Source organism: Bubalus kerabau, chromosome 1, assembly GCF_029407905.1.
Source record: "Bubalus kerabau isolate K-KA32 ecotype Philippines breed swamp buffalo chromosome 1, PCC_UOA_SB_1v2, whole genome shotgun sequence".
In the NCBI taxonomy this organism is placed as follows: Eukaryota; Metazoa; Chordata; class Mammalia; order Artiodactyla; family Bovidae; genus Bubalus; species Bubalus kerabau.
In genome coordinates this window covers 21,314,902-21,329,254 of record NC_073624.1, presented here as the reverse complement: position 1 = coordinate 21,329,254, position 14,353 = coordinate 21,314,902, and the positions used below count along the sequence as shown (strand labels likewise).

The 14,353-nt window shown below is 37.1% G+C and overlaps 1 protein-coding gene across 1 annotated transcript; it reads left to right on the top strand.

The window, feature by feature from the left end:
* The first annotated feature begins 1,058 nt into the window (after window positions 1-1,058).
* Window positions 1,059-13,819, top strand: LOC129644670 (killer cell lectin-like receptor subfamily B member 1). The gene is made up of 5 exons (XM_055570185.1): window positions 1,059-1,143; window positions 6,082-6,156; window positions 8,218-8,372; window positions 9,181-9,296; window positions 13,668-13,819. Exons 1-5 carry the CDS (start codon window positions 1,059-1,061, stop codon window positions 13,816-13,818), a joined length of 582 nt encoding a protein of 193 aa, XP_055426160.1. The 3' UTR covers window position 13,819.
* Window positions 13,820-14,353: the final 534 nt, after the last annotated feature.

Genomic DNA, 14,353 nt, shown 5'->3' with positions numbered 1-14,353 from the left:
ATAAGCTGTGTTTAGAAAGGGTTACAGAGGAGATTAGATGATCAATGAATCCAATAACACAACTAAAAAAGTCTCCAAATGTAAGTTCTCTTGAGGAATTTATTTTATATGTATATAATGGTAATTGAATAATAAGGGTCTTTTCAATTATATAATTGTGAAGATGGTTGAACAAAAAGATCCATCAATACGCTTCACACTATATATGGACAAATGAAGACTCTCCTTTGGTTTATATTTCTGGCCAGTTTATACTTTTGAAGCTCACATAATTTTGCAAGATTCTGGTTCAAAAGTATACTCTTTCCTCATCAACTGTTTTTAATGTGGCCATTGTGGATTCCTTGTGGTCATAGTCATAACTTGAAATTAAACTTCAGTGCACAGCATTCTTTTAAGCTAGAATAGTCTGGATATTTGGCTCTTTGTTTTCTCTGTTCTATTACTCAGTGGCCTTTTCCACATTTACAACCTCATTTTCCACATTTCACATTCTTGAGGGGAGAGGACAAATATTTAAAGAAGATTTTAGAGGTTTTGAGAGGTGTCCTGCAGGGTTTTGGTTTGGTTTGGTTTGGTTTTTGCATTAGTGTTTATGTTTTACAACCTTGTATTAAATATTGTTTATCCTAATTCCTAACTTTTTTGGAGCCAAATCAGAGTGCTTCATTTCCTTCACTCTGGTCCCAGCACAGAGAAAGGTATTCAAAAAGGATGGCTATGAAGACAACAGCAAACCTTCCTAGAATTTGTCAAACAGGCCAATTAATTAAAGAAAGTAGATATTGGGTTGGCCAAAAAATTTGTTTGCATTTTAACTCAACTGAACTTTTTGGCTAGCCCAATATTGCGTGTCTAAATATGCTTGACACCCAGTAAGTGGGTTTTCTCACTAATTCATAGAAAACCCACTGCTGTGTGAGTAGGTGTGGGTAAGTGAGAACATAAGAAGACAACAAAGCTTTTCAGAAATGGGCACTTTGTTTAGCTGATCTTGCCTCATAGAACTTAGAGTTTTTTCTTTTATACAACATTAGTGCCACATTCTGCCGTTTGCAATGGACAATCAGCCGGTGTACAAAAATTCAAACTTAGCTAGGGATTCTGCCATTGAAAGGTCATCACCCTCTTCTCTTTGTCAGAGTAAGTGACTTTAATTTTCCTTCTGGCATTGGTATATCTTCCAGTACTTAGATTTTTCTCTTAAATTTGTGGTTTTAAATCATGACTTTGAAGATGAGCAGCAGTCATATGCTAATGTTAAATAGATATAGCATGGCCTGTCTATAGGTAATCACAGATATGGGAAAAAGCCCACATCTTGTAGGTTTGTTTTTTATCAAGATAATTTTGTGAAAAGTGAACATCGCTCTTATCACTGAACCTTGGCAAAAAGATTCTTTAAGAAATATTTTACATCTATGAACATATGAAAAAAGAAGTATTTTTCTTCATCTTTTTGGTTTTTCTGCTTCACCATGCACCATGCATGATCTTTGTTCCCAGACCAGGGTTCAAATCCATGCTCCCTGCAGTGGAAGCTTGGAGGCTTAACCACTGAACCACCAGAAAGTCCCCTTTTTGTTTTTCAGTTTGTTTATTTTTTAACAAAGGAGTATGTTTAGAGATACTTTACTGCCTTGCTGTAATAGTTACCTACTATGTTCCAAATTCCTTTATAAAATACTGTAAGTTCCAATGCATTTGCATCCATGATGTTCCCTTCAAAACACTGGAGTGTAGTCTTAATGATTGACATCTTTCACTCTACAAAAGGAAGGGAAAAAATGTTCTGAAAAAAATGATATTCAAGATCAAAGACTTGAATATAATCACAATCTGATGATTTTTAAATTAAAATGTATATCAGCTTAGAAGGAGGTAAGCCACAGGACATGGGAGAAAATCATTGATGAAACTATTTGACATTTGTTAAAGTTGGCAATTTTTTGTGTGTGTGATCTAGTATTCTGAGTGAAGGAGATAGGGATTCTAACATGAGGTAATGTGTTCCATGGGCTGGGGATGGATGAAAAGAAACTAGAAACTAAGTAGAAAATGTATAAAATTATCATAATATAGTACTGCCTTCTGATGTCAAACCAAATTTACTAATATTGTAATTTTTAGCCCATGTGATATTCATTTCATAGTGTACTCAGCACATGGGTTGTATCTTTTTAAGATCGTTTGGTATAATTTGAAACTATTAAATTATCAACATTCTAAATTGGAGATTGAAAAGTCTTAGGGTTACAAAAGAGTTTGATGATACTTTCATATGGGGTAATGGAAATTTGGGGAATTTTGATAACTACAGTGAGAGTTTGGTTAAGCTACAGGTATTTTTTGATGTGAAAGAGCAAGGCTTTCTCTTCCCTATTCAAATCAAGCAAAAGTAGAAGAAAGGAGGATGATGTTGAAAGGACATTTTGGAGAATGAGTATACGGAAAGATGGCAAGATTTTCCTCAAAAGCTACTATCCATGATCCCAAGTCAATGGGGCCAGAAAATCTGTCTATTTTTATTGCAATCATTATTCCACAAAATATTATTCTAAAAGTAAATTTGAAAAACAAAATAGAATAAAGTCAGAACAAAATGTGTGCTTATAAAACACTTGACTGAAAAAAATGCATAACGTAAAAGTTGAGAATTATGTATTTGGTGACTTTACTGAGGACCATAGCCAAGAAGGTAGCCTCTTAGATAACTCTAAGGAACTTTCCCAAAAGGTGACAGAGGATCCAGGATTTATAGGAGTTTTTGCTTAAAACAAAAGGAAAAACGTGTAGTTGAATGTCAAAAGACGACTGCTGATCACAAAAACAGATGTCTCAAGTTAATGATTTTAGTGCTTTTCAACATGTGGGAAGACACACAAAAATCAATCATTCTTATTGAAATCAATCACTCACATGTATTTTAAATACCCAGGCTTTTATCCTGTTTTTCCTCTATCCTGAATTTCCCTCAGGCTTCACCATCGGGGCAGCTGCCCTGGTTGATGGCTTTATGGTCGCAACATCTCTTGTTTATTGAAATGGCAGGTGACATTCTTTCTCCACACATTGACCTGGTATTACAATTATTGTGAAACTACCCCTGAGCTCTTTGGCTGAACTGTTCAGGCTATGGGAACTGTGAAATAGTGATTATATTAAACACATTCGGAAAAACCAGACAGAGATGTGAGTTGTGACTTACTTAGTTTATAATTTCTTATAAAAGTAGATAAGTGTTGGCAAAATGCCTCTAGTGTTTATCTTTTCATCCAAAAATAAGCGCCTGAGGCAGATATGCCCTGGTGCTGCGGCGACTGTAAGTGAACAAAATAGTGAAAAAATATTTTCTATTCTTGTGTTTATATTATACTACTAGGAAGACATACATATAAATAAATAAGTATATTATGTATTGGATGATATTAAGTGCAAAAGAGAACACTTTATATGTATTTGTCATTTCCACCCCCTTGGTCTCTTGTTTATTTATTTTAGCTGCACTGGGGCTTTGTTGCTGCATGCAACCTTTCTCTGGTTGTGGTGAGGGGGGCTACTCTTCACTTGCAATGCGTGGGCTTCTCATTGTGGTGGCTTCTCTTGTTGTGGAGCATGGACTTAGTTGTGCTGTGGCATGTGAAATCTTCCTGGACCGGAGATCCAACCTCTGTGCCCTGCATTGGCAGGCAAATTCTTTCTTTCCTGCCCCTATCCCTCATCCTAAATCTAGCTCTTTCTTATGTGATCCAAACAACCTTTGCGTTTTGTACCAAATGAACTCAACTGAGTTAACCTGGTATATTTTCTTAACCTCTCAGATGTTTGTCGGGGTCCATGTCAGCATAGATTTGCTCTGAAACTTGGCTGTGCTGGGATTATTCTTCTTGCCTTGACTGTGATTGGGTTGAAAATTTCAGGTAAGTGGTACAAGATCATTTATTTTTATTTTTCTACTTATTCTACTTGTACCATCAATATGGCTACCCCAAACTTAGTGGAAGACCAATGAAATATAAAGAGTCACAAAACAGTGCTGTAATAGTGCTCAGCCCATATTCATTCTGCAACCTTTGGCCTCTGGTATTTCTCTTCCTAGTTGTTCTCAGAGTCATTGCAAGGGATTTCACATGTGCTCCAAGAATTTTTTTTTTTAATTTTAATTATGATAAAAGGGTGACAATAACAAAGAAAATTTCCAATACTTTACAGTTTTTATTTTAAAATATATTTTATGTAATGCACCAAAATATTTCAACACATAGTAATACAAAAATTATTGATGAGCTATTTGACATTCTTTTTACAGATTGTTTTAGATCTTTGAAATCTAGTGTGTGTGTTTTATATCTACAGTACATTTCAACTTAGCCACTAATATCAATAACCTCAGATATGCAGATGACACCACCCTTATGGCAGAAAGTGAAGAGGAACTAAAAAGCCTCTTGATGAAAGTGAAAGAGGAGAGTGAAAAAGTTGGCTTAAAGCTCATAATTCAGAAAACTAAGATCATGGCATCTGGTCCCATCACTTCATGGCAAATAGATGGGGAAACAGTGGAAACAGTGTCCGACTACTTTTTTGGGCTCCAGAATCACTGCAGATGGTGACTGCAGCCATGAAATTAAAAGACACTTACTCCCTGGAAGGAAAGATATGACCAACCTAGGTAGCATATTCAAAAGCAGAGATATTACTTTGCCAATAAAGGTCCATCTAGTCAAGGCTATGGTTTTTCCAGTAGTCATGTATGGATGTGAGAGTTGGACTATAAAGAAAGCTGAGCACAGAAGAATTGATGCTTTTGAACTGTGGTGTTGGAGAAGACTCTTGAGAGTCCCTTGGGCAGCAAGGAGGTCCAACCAGTCCATCCTAAAGGAGATCAGTCCTGGGTGTTCATTGGAAGGATGGATGCTACAGCTGAAACTCCAATACTTTGGCCACCTCATGCAAAGAGTTGACTCATGGGAAAAGACCCTAATGCTGGGAGGGGTTGGGGCCAGGAGGAGAAGGGGACAACAGAGGATGAGATGGCTGGATGGTATCACCCACTAGATGGACATAAGTTTGAGTGAACTCCGGGAGTTGGTGATGGACAGGGAGGCCTGGAGTGCTGCGATTCATGGGGTCGCAAAGAGTCAGACACAACTGAGCAATTGAACTGAACTGAACTGATTCATCAGAAACACTTGATTTGTATTTAGATTTTGTAAAGCTTACAGTTTTAAAGTCTTTATTGAACTTGTTACAATATTGCTTCTGTTCTTCCCATGTTCTGGGTTTTTGTTTGTTTTTGTTTTTTGTTTTTGGCTAAGACGCATGTGGGATCTCAGCTTTCCAACCAGGGATCACACCTACTCCCCATGCACTGGAAGGCAAAGTCTTAACACTGGATGGCTTAGGAAGTCCCTATAGTTTCTTAAGTGCCTACTAAATTTCAGATTGTCCTGGGCAATGTCTCACATAGGATAGGCACAATTATACTCATTCTGAAGATGGAGCATGCAAACAGGAGTGTAAGTAATTTAAAAGTTTAAGTAACACCAGGTTACTGAAAGCAAGTAAAAAATGTGAAAGTGAAAGTCGCTCAGTCGTGTCTGACTCTTTGCAACCCCATGGACCATACAGTCCATGGAATTCTCCAGTTCAGAATATTGGAATGGGTAGCCTTTCCCTTCTGCAGGGGCTCTTGGATTCTTTGCCAGCTGAGCCACAAGGGAAGCCCAAGAATACTGGAGTAGGTAGCCTATCCCTTCTCCAGCGGATCCTCAGGACCCAGGAATCCAACCGGAGCCCCCTGCATTGCAGGCTGATAAGCAAAGAAAGAAAGTTTAAGTAAATAAGTAAAGTCTTATTAATAGTAGAAGCAAGTAACTCAATGTTCCTGTGGGTTGACTTGTTATGTATTTGTTTACATTGTCTTCTAAATGGACTCTCTGTTACTACATTGCTATTCCTTTTATCTTCTGTTCATTTCAAGCTTGTTGAAATCATTTCCGGAAGTGATAAATATAGCATATCCATTTCACTGCAGCTTTTAGCATTAACCTTTTTAAATAGTTTCTCTTTATTTACCAGTGATACTCTTAATACAAAACTCATCAAAAGGAAAAAGCAGTGTGGATTCCCAAGAAAAGAGGACGGAAACAACAGGTATATTTTGTGCCTTGAATTTCTTAAGAATAATGGCTAAAATTTGATAGATATCATTGCCTTATCTTAATTAAGGCTAATAACAACCAATACATTAAGATAGTATTATCACTCTGATTTTACCTTTGACAAAACTGAGACATGGAAAGATTAAGCCACTCATTCAGAGTCATACAAGTCCTTAGAGGTGACACTGAGACTTTGGTCATCTATATTCAGAGCCCATGATCTTAACCAGATAATACTGTCTTAATGAATATTCCTGCCAGGATAGTCAATAATTAATTAATAGTTAAAAACCAAGCTATAGTCAAATAGTCATTTACATGGGCTATTAGGTGATTTGAATGAATATATCAAGCAGTTAACTTTGGTCTGAAGTTAATTAATGAAACACAAATGTGAAATGAATTCTTTAAATTTATTGTATTAATCATTAAGACATTGATCATGTTCTTATACTTTCTAAGTGGTGTGTTTTAATACACTATTGATGAGTGACTGCAGCAGAAAGTGATCATTTATTATATACATTGTACAGAACAGAAATTTTAAGAAACTTGGGAAATTCTTCTAGAAAATGCTATCCAATAGATCCTGTTAATAACCCATCCCCAAGAAGAAGAAATGCAAAAAACAATGGGCTGATTCCAATTTGGGAAAGGAGTACATCAAGGCTATATATTGTCACTCTGCTTATTTAACTTATGTGCAGAGTACATTGTGTGAAATCCCAGGCTAGACGAAGCACAAGCTGGAATCAAGATTACCGGGAGAGATATCAATGATCTTAAATATGCAGATGACACCACCCTTACGGCAAAAAGTGAAGAAGAACTAAAGAGCCTCTTGATGAAAGTGAAAGAGGAGAGTGAAAAAGTGGGCTTAAAATTCAACATTCAAAAAATGAAGATGATGGCATCTGGTCCCATCACTTCATGGCAAATAGATGGGGAAAAAAATGGGAACAGTGACCGACTTTATTTTCTAGGGCTCCCAGATCACTGCAGATTGTGACTATAGCCATGAAATTAAAAAACATGTGCTGCTTGGAAGAAAAACTGACCAATATACACAGCATATTAAAAATCAGAGACATTACTTTGCCAACAGAGGTCCGTCTAGTCAAAGCTATGGTTTTTCCAATAGTCTTGTATGGATGTGAGACTCGGACCATAAAGATAGCTCAGTGCTGAAGAATTGATGTTTTTGAACTGTGGTGTTGGAGAAGACTCCTGAGAATCTCTTGGACTGCAAGGAGATCAAACCAGTCAATCCTAAAGGAAATCAGTCCTGAATATTCATTGGAATGACTGATGCTGAAGCTGAAGCTCCAATACTTTGGCCACCTGATGCAAAGAGCTGACTCATTGGAAAAGACCCTGATGCTGGGAAAGATTGAAGGCAGAAGGAGAAGGGGATGACAGAGGTTAAGATGGTCGGATGGCATCACCGACTCAATGGACATGAGTTTGAACTAGCTCTGGGAGTTGGTGATGGACAAGGAAGCCCCATGCTACAATCCATGAATTCACAGAGTCAGATAAGACTGAGTAACTGAGTTGAACTGAATAGGCAAATATATAATTTAGCATTAGAATTTTTTTATAATTTTTCTCCATGGTATTTGCCATTAACTTATGAATTATTATTTGCTTTCAAGTATATTGTTTCAAGTGTATTTTTTAGATGATTTTGATATTGTTTTCTATGGAGTAGAAAGAGCACTGGTGAGGAATTTAAGGAATCCTAGAAAGAGTTTTGTCTCTATCACCATCTGCGTATGTGGACTTGAACAAGTTATTCTGTCTGTTAGTGTTTTAACTGGTCACTATTTTTCAAATCTTAGTAGCAGAATGAACAATGGTCTCAAAAGCATCACAGTTATATTAAATTCTAAATACATAATTGTCCTCACAGCGATGATCAAAGTCTTTCCTGAATTTATGACAACTAGTGCATGCGTAGTTAGTGTTAGTGGGGTGGGGACAGGTTAGAAACATAACATTTATTTCTTCTTCCTCTTTCTTACTTTATTGTTCCCCTTCTTTCTTACTTTAGAGAGACCAGTTCTGTTAACGTGCCCAATGCATTGGCAACAAATCCGACATAAATGCTTATATCTTCATGAAACTTCCAAATCTTGGAATGACAGTCTAGCTGACTGTTCCACAAGAGAATCCAGTCTACTGCTTATTCAAGATCGGGAAGAATTGGTAAATAATTAAGTAAAATACTTTAATACAACTTAGCACTGACTTCTAGCCACATCAAGATCTTTGTGCTTTAGCCTTAAGGGTTCTATGCAGATGAAAATATCAACCTTGACTTCAAGAAGCTCACAGTCTGAGAGACTAAATAGACATGTAAACAAAATAAATATAATTTAATGAATACAACAATATAAATATAAACATTTGTATATATCAATATATAAATGAACAAATAGAAATACCACAAATAAGGATTAATTAACTCCAACAGGGAGTCAGGAAAGGCCTCATACAGAGTGAAGTAAGCCAGAAAGAAAAACACCAATACAGTATACTAATGCATATATATGGAATTTAGAAAGATGGTAACAATAACCCTGTATACAAGACAGCAAAAGAGACATTGATGTATAGAACAGTCTTATGGACTCTGTGGGAGAGGGAGAGGGTGGGAAGATTTGGGGAAATGGCTTTGAAACATGTAGAATATCATGTATGAAACAAGTCGCCAGTCCAGGTTCGATGCACGATCCTGGATGCTTGGGGCTGGTGCACTGGGACGACCCAGAGGGATGGTATGGGGAGGGAGGAGGGAGGAGGGTTCAGGATGGGGAACACATGTATACCTGTGGTGGATTCATGTTGATATTTGGCAAAACCAATACAATATTGTAAAGTTTAAAAATAAAATTAAAAAAAAAAAAAGAAGAGGTGATACTTCAACTGGGTTTCAGAGGATGAGCATAAGAATGCAAACCAGCAACAAATAAACAGATTCAATATTCAGTCATTTCTTCTGTTTCATTTACAGAGACTCATACAAAACCTGATAAACGAAGAAGGAATTTTGTTTTGGATTGGATTAAATTTTACATTATCAGAGAAGAGCTGGAAGTGGGTAAATGGATCCTTTTTAAACTCTAAAATGTGAGTATTAGATAAGCTAATTTGAATATTCAATTTACATTGTTATTGAAGACTGAGATTTATAGTTAATAGCCTGAGAAGAAGAATGATTCTGAAGTTGGTTAAAAATTTCTATATATGAAAACACACCAACCCTTTGTCACAACATATATTTTATCTGCAGCGCAGTTTTAAGAGACAAGGAATAGATCAATTCCTTTGGGAGGGACACACACAAAGAAGTTTTTAAAAGAATAAAATTTAAAAATAAAGAAATTTCTAGCTAGAAGCTATTGTTCCAAAGAATTGTTAAATAGTTTTTCAACCTGTGGGACCACATACCTTAGTGGGCCACGCTGGAACGATAAATACGAGAAGAAAAATATAGCGCATATCAGAGTATGTGGAATCCAGATATTTGGGAACTAGCCAAATTGTGATAAATATTGCAGCCTATTTCAACCAGTAGTGTGGAAAAACAGTTGTTTGAGGAGATGTTATAAACCTGCATAAGCCACTATTTGAGCTGTTTGCCATTTCTTTTTCTTACATTTTATTTATTTATTTTTGTCTGTGCTGGATCTTCACTGCTGCTCAGAGTTTTCTTTAGTTGCTCAGAGTGGAGGCTACTCTCTAGCTGTGGTGTGCAGGCTTCTCACTGTGGTAGTTTCTCTTGTTGCCGAGCACCTCTTCTAGGGCACTCGGGCTTCAGTAGTTGCAGTGTATGGGCGCTAGAGCACAGACACGATAGTTGTGTTGCACAGGATTAGTTGCTCCACAGCATGTAGGATCTTCCCAGATTAGGGATCGAATCTGTGTCTCCTGCTTTGGCAGGTAGCTTCTTCACTGAGTCGTTAGGGAAGCCCTTGCCATTTTTTTCTGGTTGTCTCACTATAGTCTCTTATTGCAAGATGGTCAGGATAACCATGAGTGTTTTAGGATTGATGTTACAAATTAAATTACAAACCTTTAACGGACTTCATCTTTTTTGTACATCAAAGGGCAGGACACTATTTTTCCCTAGAAAGTGAAAGTGTGCAGGCATCCAACGAAGTTTCTGAAAAGAATTTCTGTTGAGTTTTTCAGAACAGATGGCATTGTGTTATGCTTTTTGAGTCTGCAAAAGATTTATTGACATTTGTATAAATTACAGTTAAAATCGATTATTTTTCTCATTCAAAAAACCAAGACATGGAAGATTAATACCCAGGAGCATATGCAAGTTTATATATAGTATAAATATAGTCTAGTAATAATTTAGTAATATAGTAAATATAGTAATATAGTAATAATATAGGAATATTTTATTGTGTGGAAAGTTACCAAACATTGAGATATGTTGGTTTAATTACCAAGTTTTGATTTGTTTGACTCATTCTAAACTACAGTATTTTTTTAAGTGCAGTACATTAAAATGAATATTATTTTAAAATAAAGTGTTCTGGACTAGAATAAACATATTAAAAGGCAAATGTATTTTGTTAAATAAAATCTATTCTGAATTTTTATTTGTTTTACAGGGATTATTATCTATACTTCATTGACATATAAATGCAACTCTGATATTAGCTTACTTTTATTTCTTTGTCATTAGAAAAGGTTAATTTTGGTTACATGTGTATATGTTTCTTACTGGGGCATTATGTTTATTTTATTAAATTGGAAAACTCTGAGGTGTTTATGAGAAGAAATACAGGCATAGTTGATAGATTAAATGTGACTGAACATTCTATTTTATTCTGAAGATTAAAATAATGGTTTTATGAATACTGTGATCAGGTAAATCTGGAAGGTATAATATGATAATAAAACAGCAGCATTTAGACACTGCTTTTATTTAGTGCACTAATCTAGACAGCATATTATAAAGTAGAGACATTACTTTACCAACAAAGGTCCGTCTAGTCAAAGCTGTGGTCTTGCCAGTAGTCATGTATGGATGTGAGAGTTGGACTATAAAGAAAGCTGAGTGCAGAAGAATTGATGCTTTTGAACTGCAGTGTTGGATAAGACTCTTGAGAGTCCCTTGGACTGCAAGGAGATACAACCAGTCCATCCTAAAGGAAATAAGTCCTGAATATTCATTGGAAGGACTGATGCTAAAGCTGAAACTCCAATATTTTGGCCACCTGATGTGAAGAACTGACTCATTTGAAAAGACCCTGATGCTGGGAAAGATAGAAGGAAGGAGGAGAAGGGGAAGACAGAGGATGAGATGGTTGGATGGCATCACCAACTCAGCGGACATGAGTTTGAGTAAACTCTGGGAGTTGATGATGAACAAGGAGGCCTGGCATGCTGCAGTCCATGGGGTCACAAAGAGTCAGACAGGACTGAGTGACTGAACTGAACTGAACCCTGGTTTTCAAGTAAAGTAAAACATAGAGTGATAATAATTTTTTTAACAGGACTGCTTTGGGGGTTAAAGAAGATAACACTGAAGAACTAGGCAGAGATCTGATCAAAGCGAGCCTGCGAAGTTACCAAGGGCCTTTTGGAAACGGGCTTGGTCAGTTGAGCATAAAAAACGTTATCTTGAAAGTTGAAGGGACCAGAAAGGTGGAAGAGAGAAAGTAGCAAAAGACACTTTTGCTATTACTCTCTTGAAAGAAATGCTGATGTGACTAGACTGTCAGGCCCTAGGAGGGAATCAGGTGGATTTCTCAGGGCCAAAGGGCTTTATGAAGAAATAGAAAAAAGGAACAAAGAAAATCTGTGATGGAGCCCTGCCCACTGTACCACTTCACTTTCGATTTAGGACAAGCAGGTACACATCTTGCGCATATCCCATCCTAGCATGCAACTTCTGCATTGCCATCCCATTCTTTGACTGCTACTAACACCACATCTGCAATCAGCCACAACACTCCTGCATCTTTGGAACTAATAGAACATTGATCACAGCAGACACTCATGTACTGTTTGGAATGGGAAAAAATGAACTTTCTACTACATACAACATGAACTGAGCCTCCTTTTCTGACCACATTCAAATTCTGCAGACCCTGTGTATCTATCTATGTACTTACTACATTTCCTGAGCACATACTCTGTTTAAGCCTGATCACACTTCTATAGGTATCATCTCAATGCCTCCCCAAATACTAGGCTGTTATATCCTAAATATTTAAGAAAATCAAAGTTCAGAGAAAGCAATAAGTTTTTCATGTGATATATTAATAGGAGATTCAGTTTCCAATTTTCAAAGCTTCATTTTGTATATATCATGATGACATTTCTGTTTAGAATGCTTCACTTCTAGTGAAGATGAACTTGCAAGTTCCAGATGTTTATGTTAGCTTTCTTTTAAAAGTTTATATTTGTGACTGACTGTGTAGTAATCACTCTTCAGTTGCTAAGTCATGTCCAACCCTTTCTGACCCCCATGGACTACAGCTCCCCAGGGTCCTCTGTCCTCCAGTGTCTCCCAGTTTGCTCAAATTCATGTCCATTTGAGTCAGTGATGCTGTCTAACCATCTCATCCTCTGCCTCCCCCTTCTCCTTTAGCCTCAGTCTTTTCCAGCATCAGGGTCTTTTCCAATGAGTTGGCTTTTCCCATCAGGTGGTCAAAGTATTGGAGCATCAGTCCTTCCAAAGCTTCAGCATCAGTCCTTCCAAGGAATATTCAGGGTTGATTTCTTTTAGGATTGACTGGTTTGATTTGCATGCAGTCCAAGGGACTCTCAAGAATCTTCTCCAGCACCACGATTTGAAAGCATCAATTCTTCGGCACTTACTCTCTTTATGGTATAAATTTCACACCAGTACATGGGTAATGGAAAAGCCATAGCTTTGACTATACTGACGTTTGCTGGCAAAGTGATGTCTTTGCTTTTGAATATGCTGTCTAGGTTTGTCATAGCTTTCCTTCCAAGGAGCAAGTGAAAAAAAGTGAAAAGGAAAGTGTTAGTCCCTCAATCCTGTCTGACTCTTTCCCACCCTATGGATGTATGTCTCCAGGTTCCTCTACCCATGGAAATGGAAGTCTCCAGACAATAATACTGGAGTGGGTAGCCATTCCCAGGAGCAAGTGTCTTTTAATTTCATGTCTTCAGTCATTGTCTACAAAGATTTTGGAGTCCAAGCAAACAAAGTCTGTCACTGCTTTCATTTTTCCCCCTGCTATTTGCCATGAAGTGATAGAATTAGATGCTAAAATCTTAGCTTTGGAATGTTGAGTTTCAAGCCAACTTTTCACTCTCCTCTTCCCCCCTCTTTCAGAGGCTTTTTAGTTCCTTTTCACTTTCTGCCATTAGACTGTTTATTTACCCAATGCTTAATAACTGAGCATCTTGTTGTTTCCTGAAAGTTACAGAAAATACTGGCTGGATGAGGAGAATTATGTGAGAAAATCATGAACACTAAAGAGAGTCTTTTCTTTTTCTCCACAGATTACCCATTTTTGGTGATGTTAAAGAAGGCTGCTGTGTTTACCTATCAAAGACACAATGTATTTCTGATTACTGTGCTGCAAAAAATAGATGGATCTGCCAAAAAGAACTAAAACCTGTCAGAAACAAAGGAATATATTCTTCCAATTGACTAGACATCCCCTTCCATCTCTTTAATTTCTATTTCATATCTCTGTCATTTTAACTGTATATATTGTCATAGTGGCTCCATGCGCATTTTGTGGTACAAAGTGAACACACACTGAGAATTCTAATTTTTGTGAATTTTACAAAAGTTCATGTCTAACCTCCTCATTAAATAACTGAGAAAACATATACCTAAAGAAAAGATGTCTCAGGGCATGTGCTCGGGAGTCAGATAGGTGGATCATATGGTAGTTCTATTTTTCAGTTTTTTAAGGAACTGCCATACCGTTCTCCGTAGTGGCTGTATCAATTTACATTCCCACCAGTAGTGCAGGAGGGTTCCCTCTCCTCCACACGCTCTCCAGCATTTCCTGTTTGTAGATTTTGTTCATGATGGTCATTCTGACGGGTGTGTTAGTGTTGACATAAATACACAACCATATGTAAAATGGATAGCTAGTGGGAAGCTGCTATATAGCACAGAGAACTGAGCTCAGTGCTCTGTGATGACCTAGAACAGTCTGATGGGGAGGGGTGCA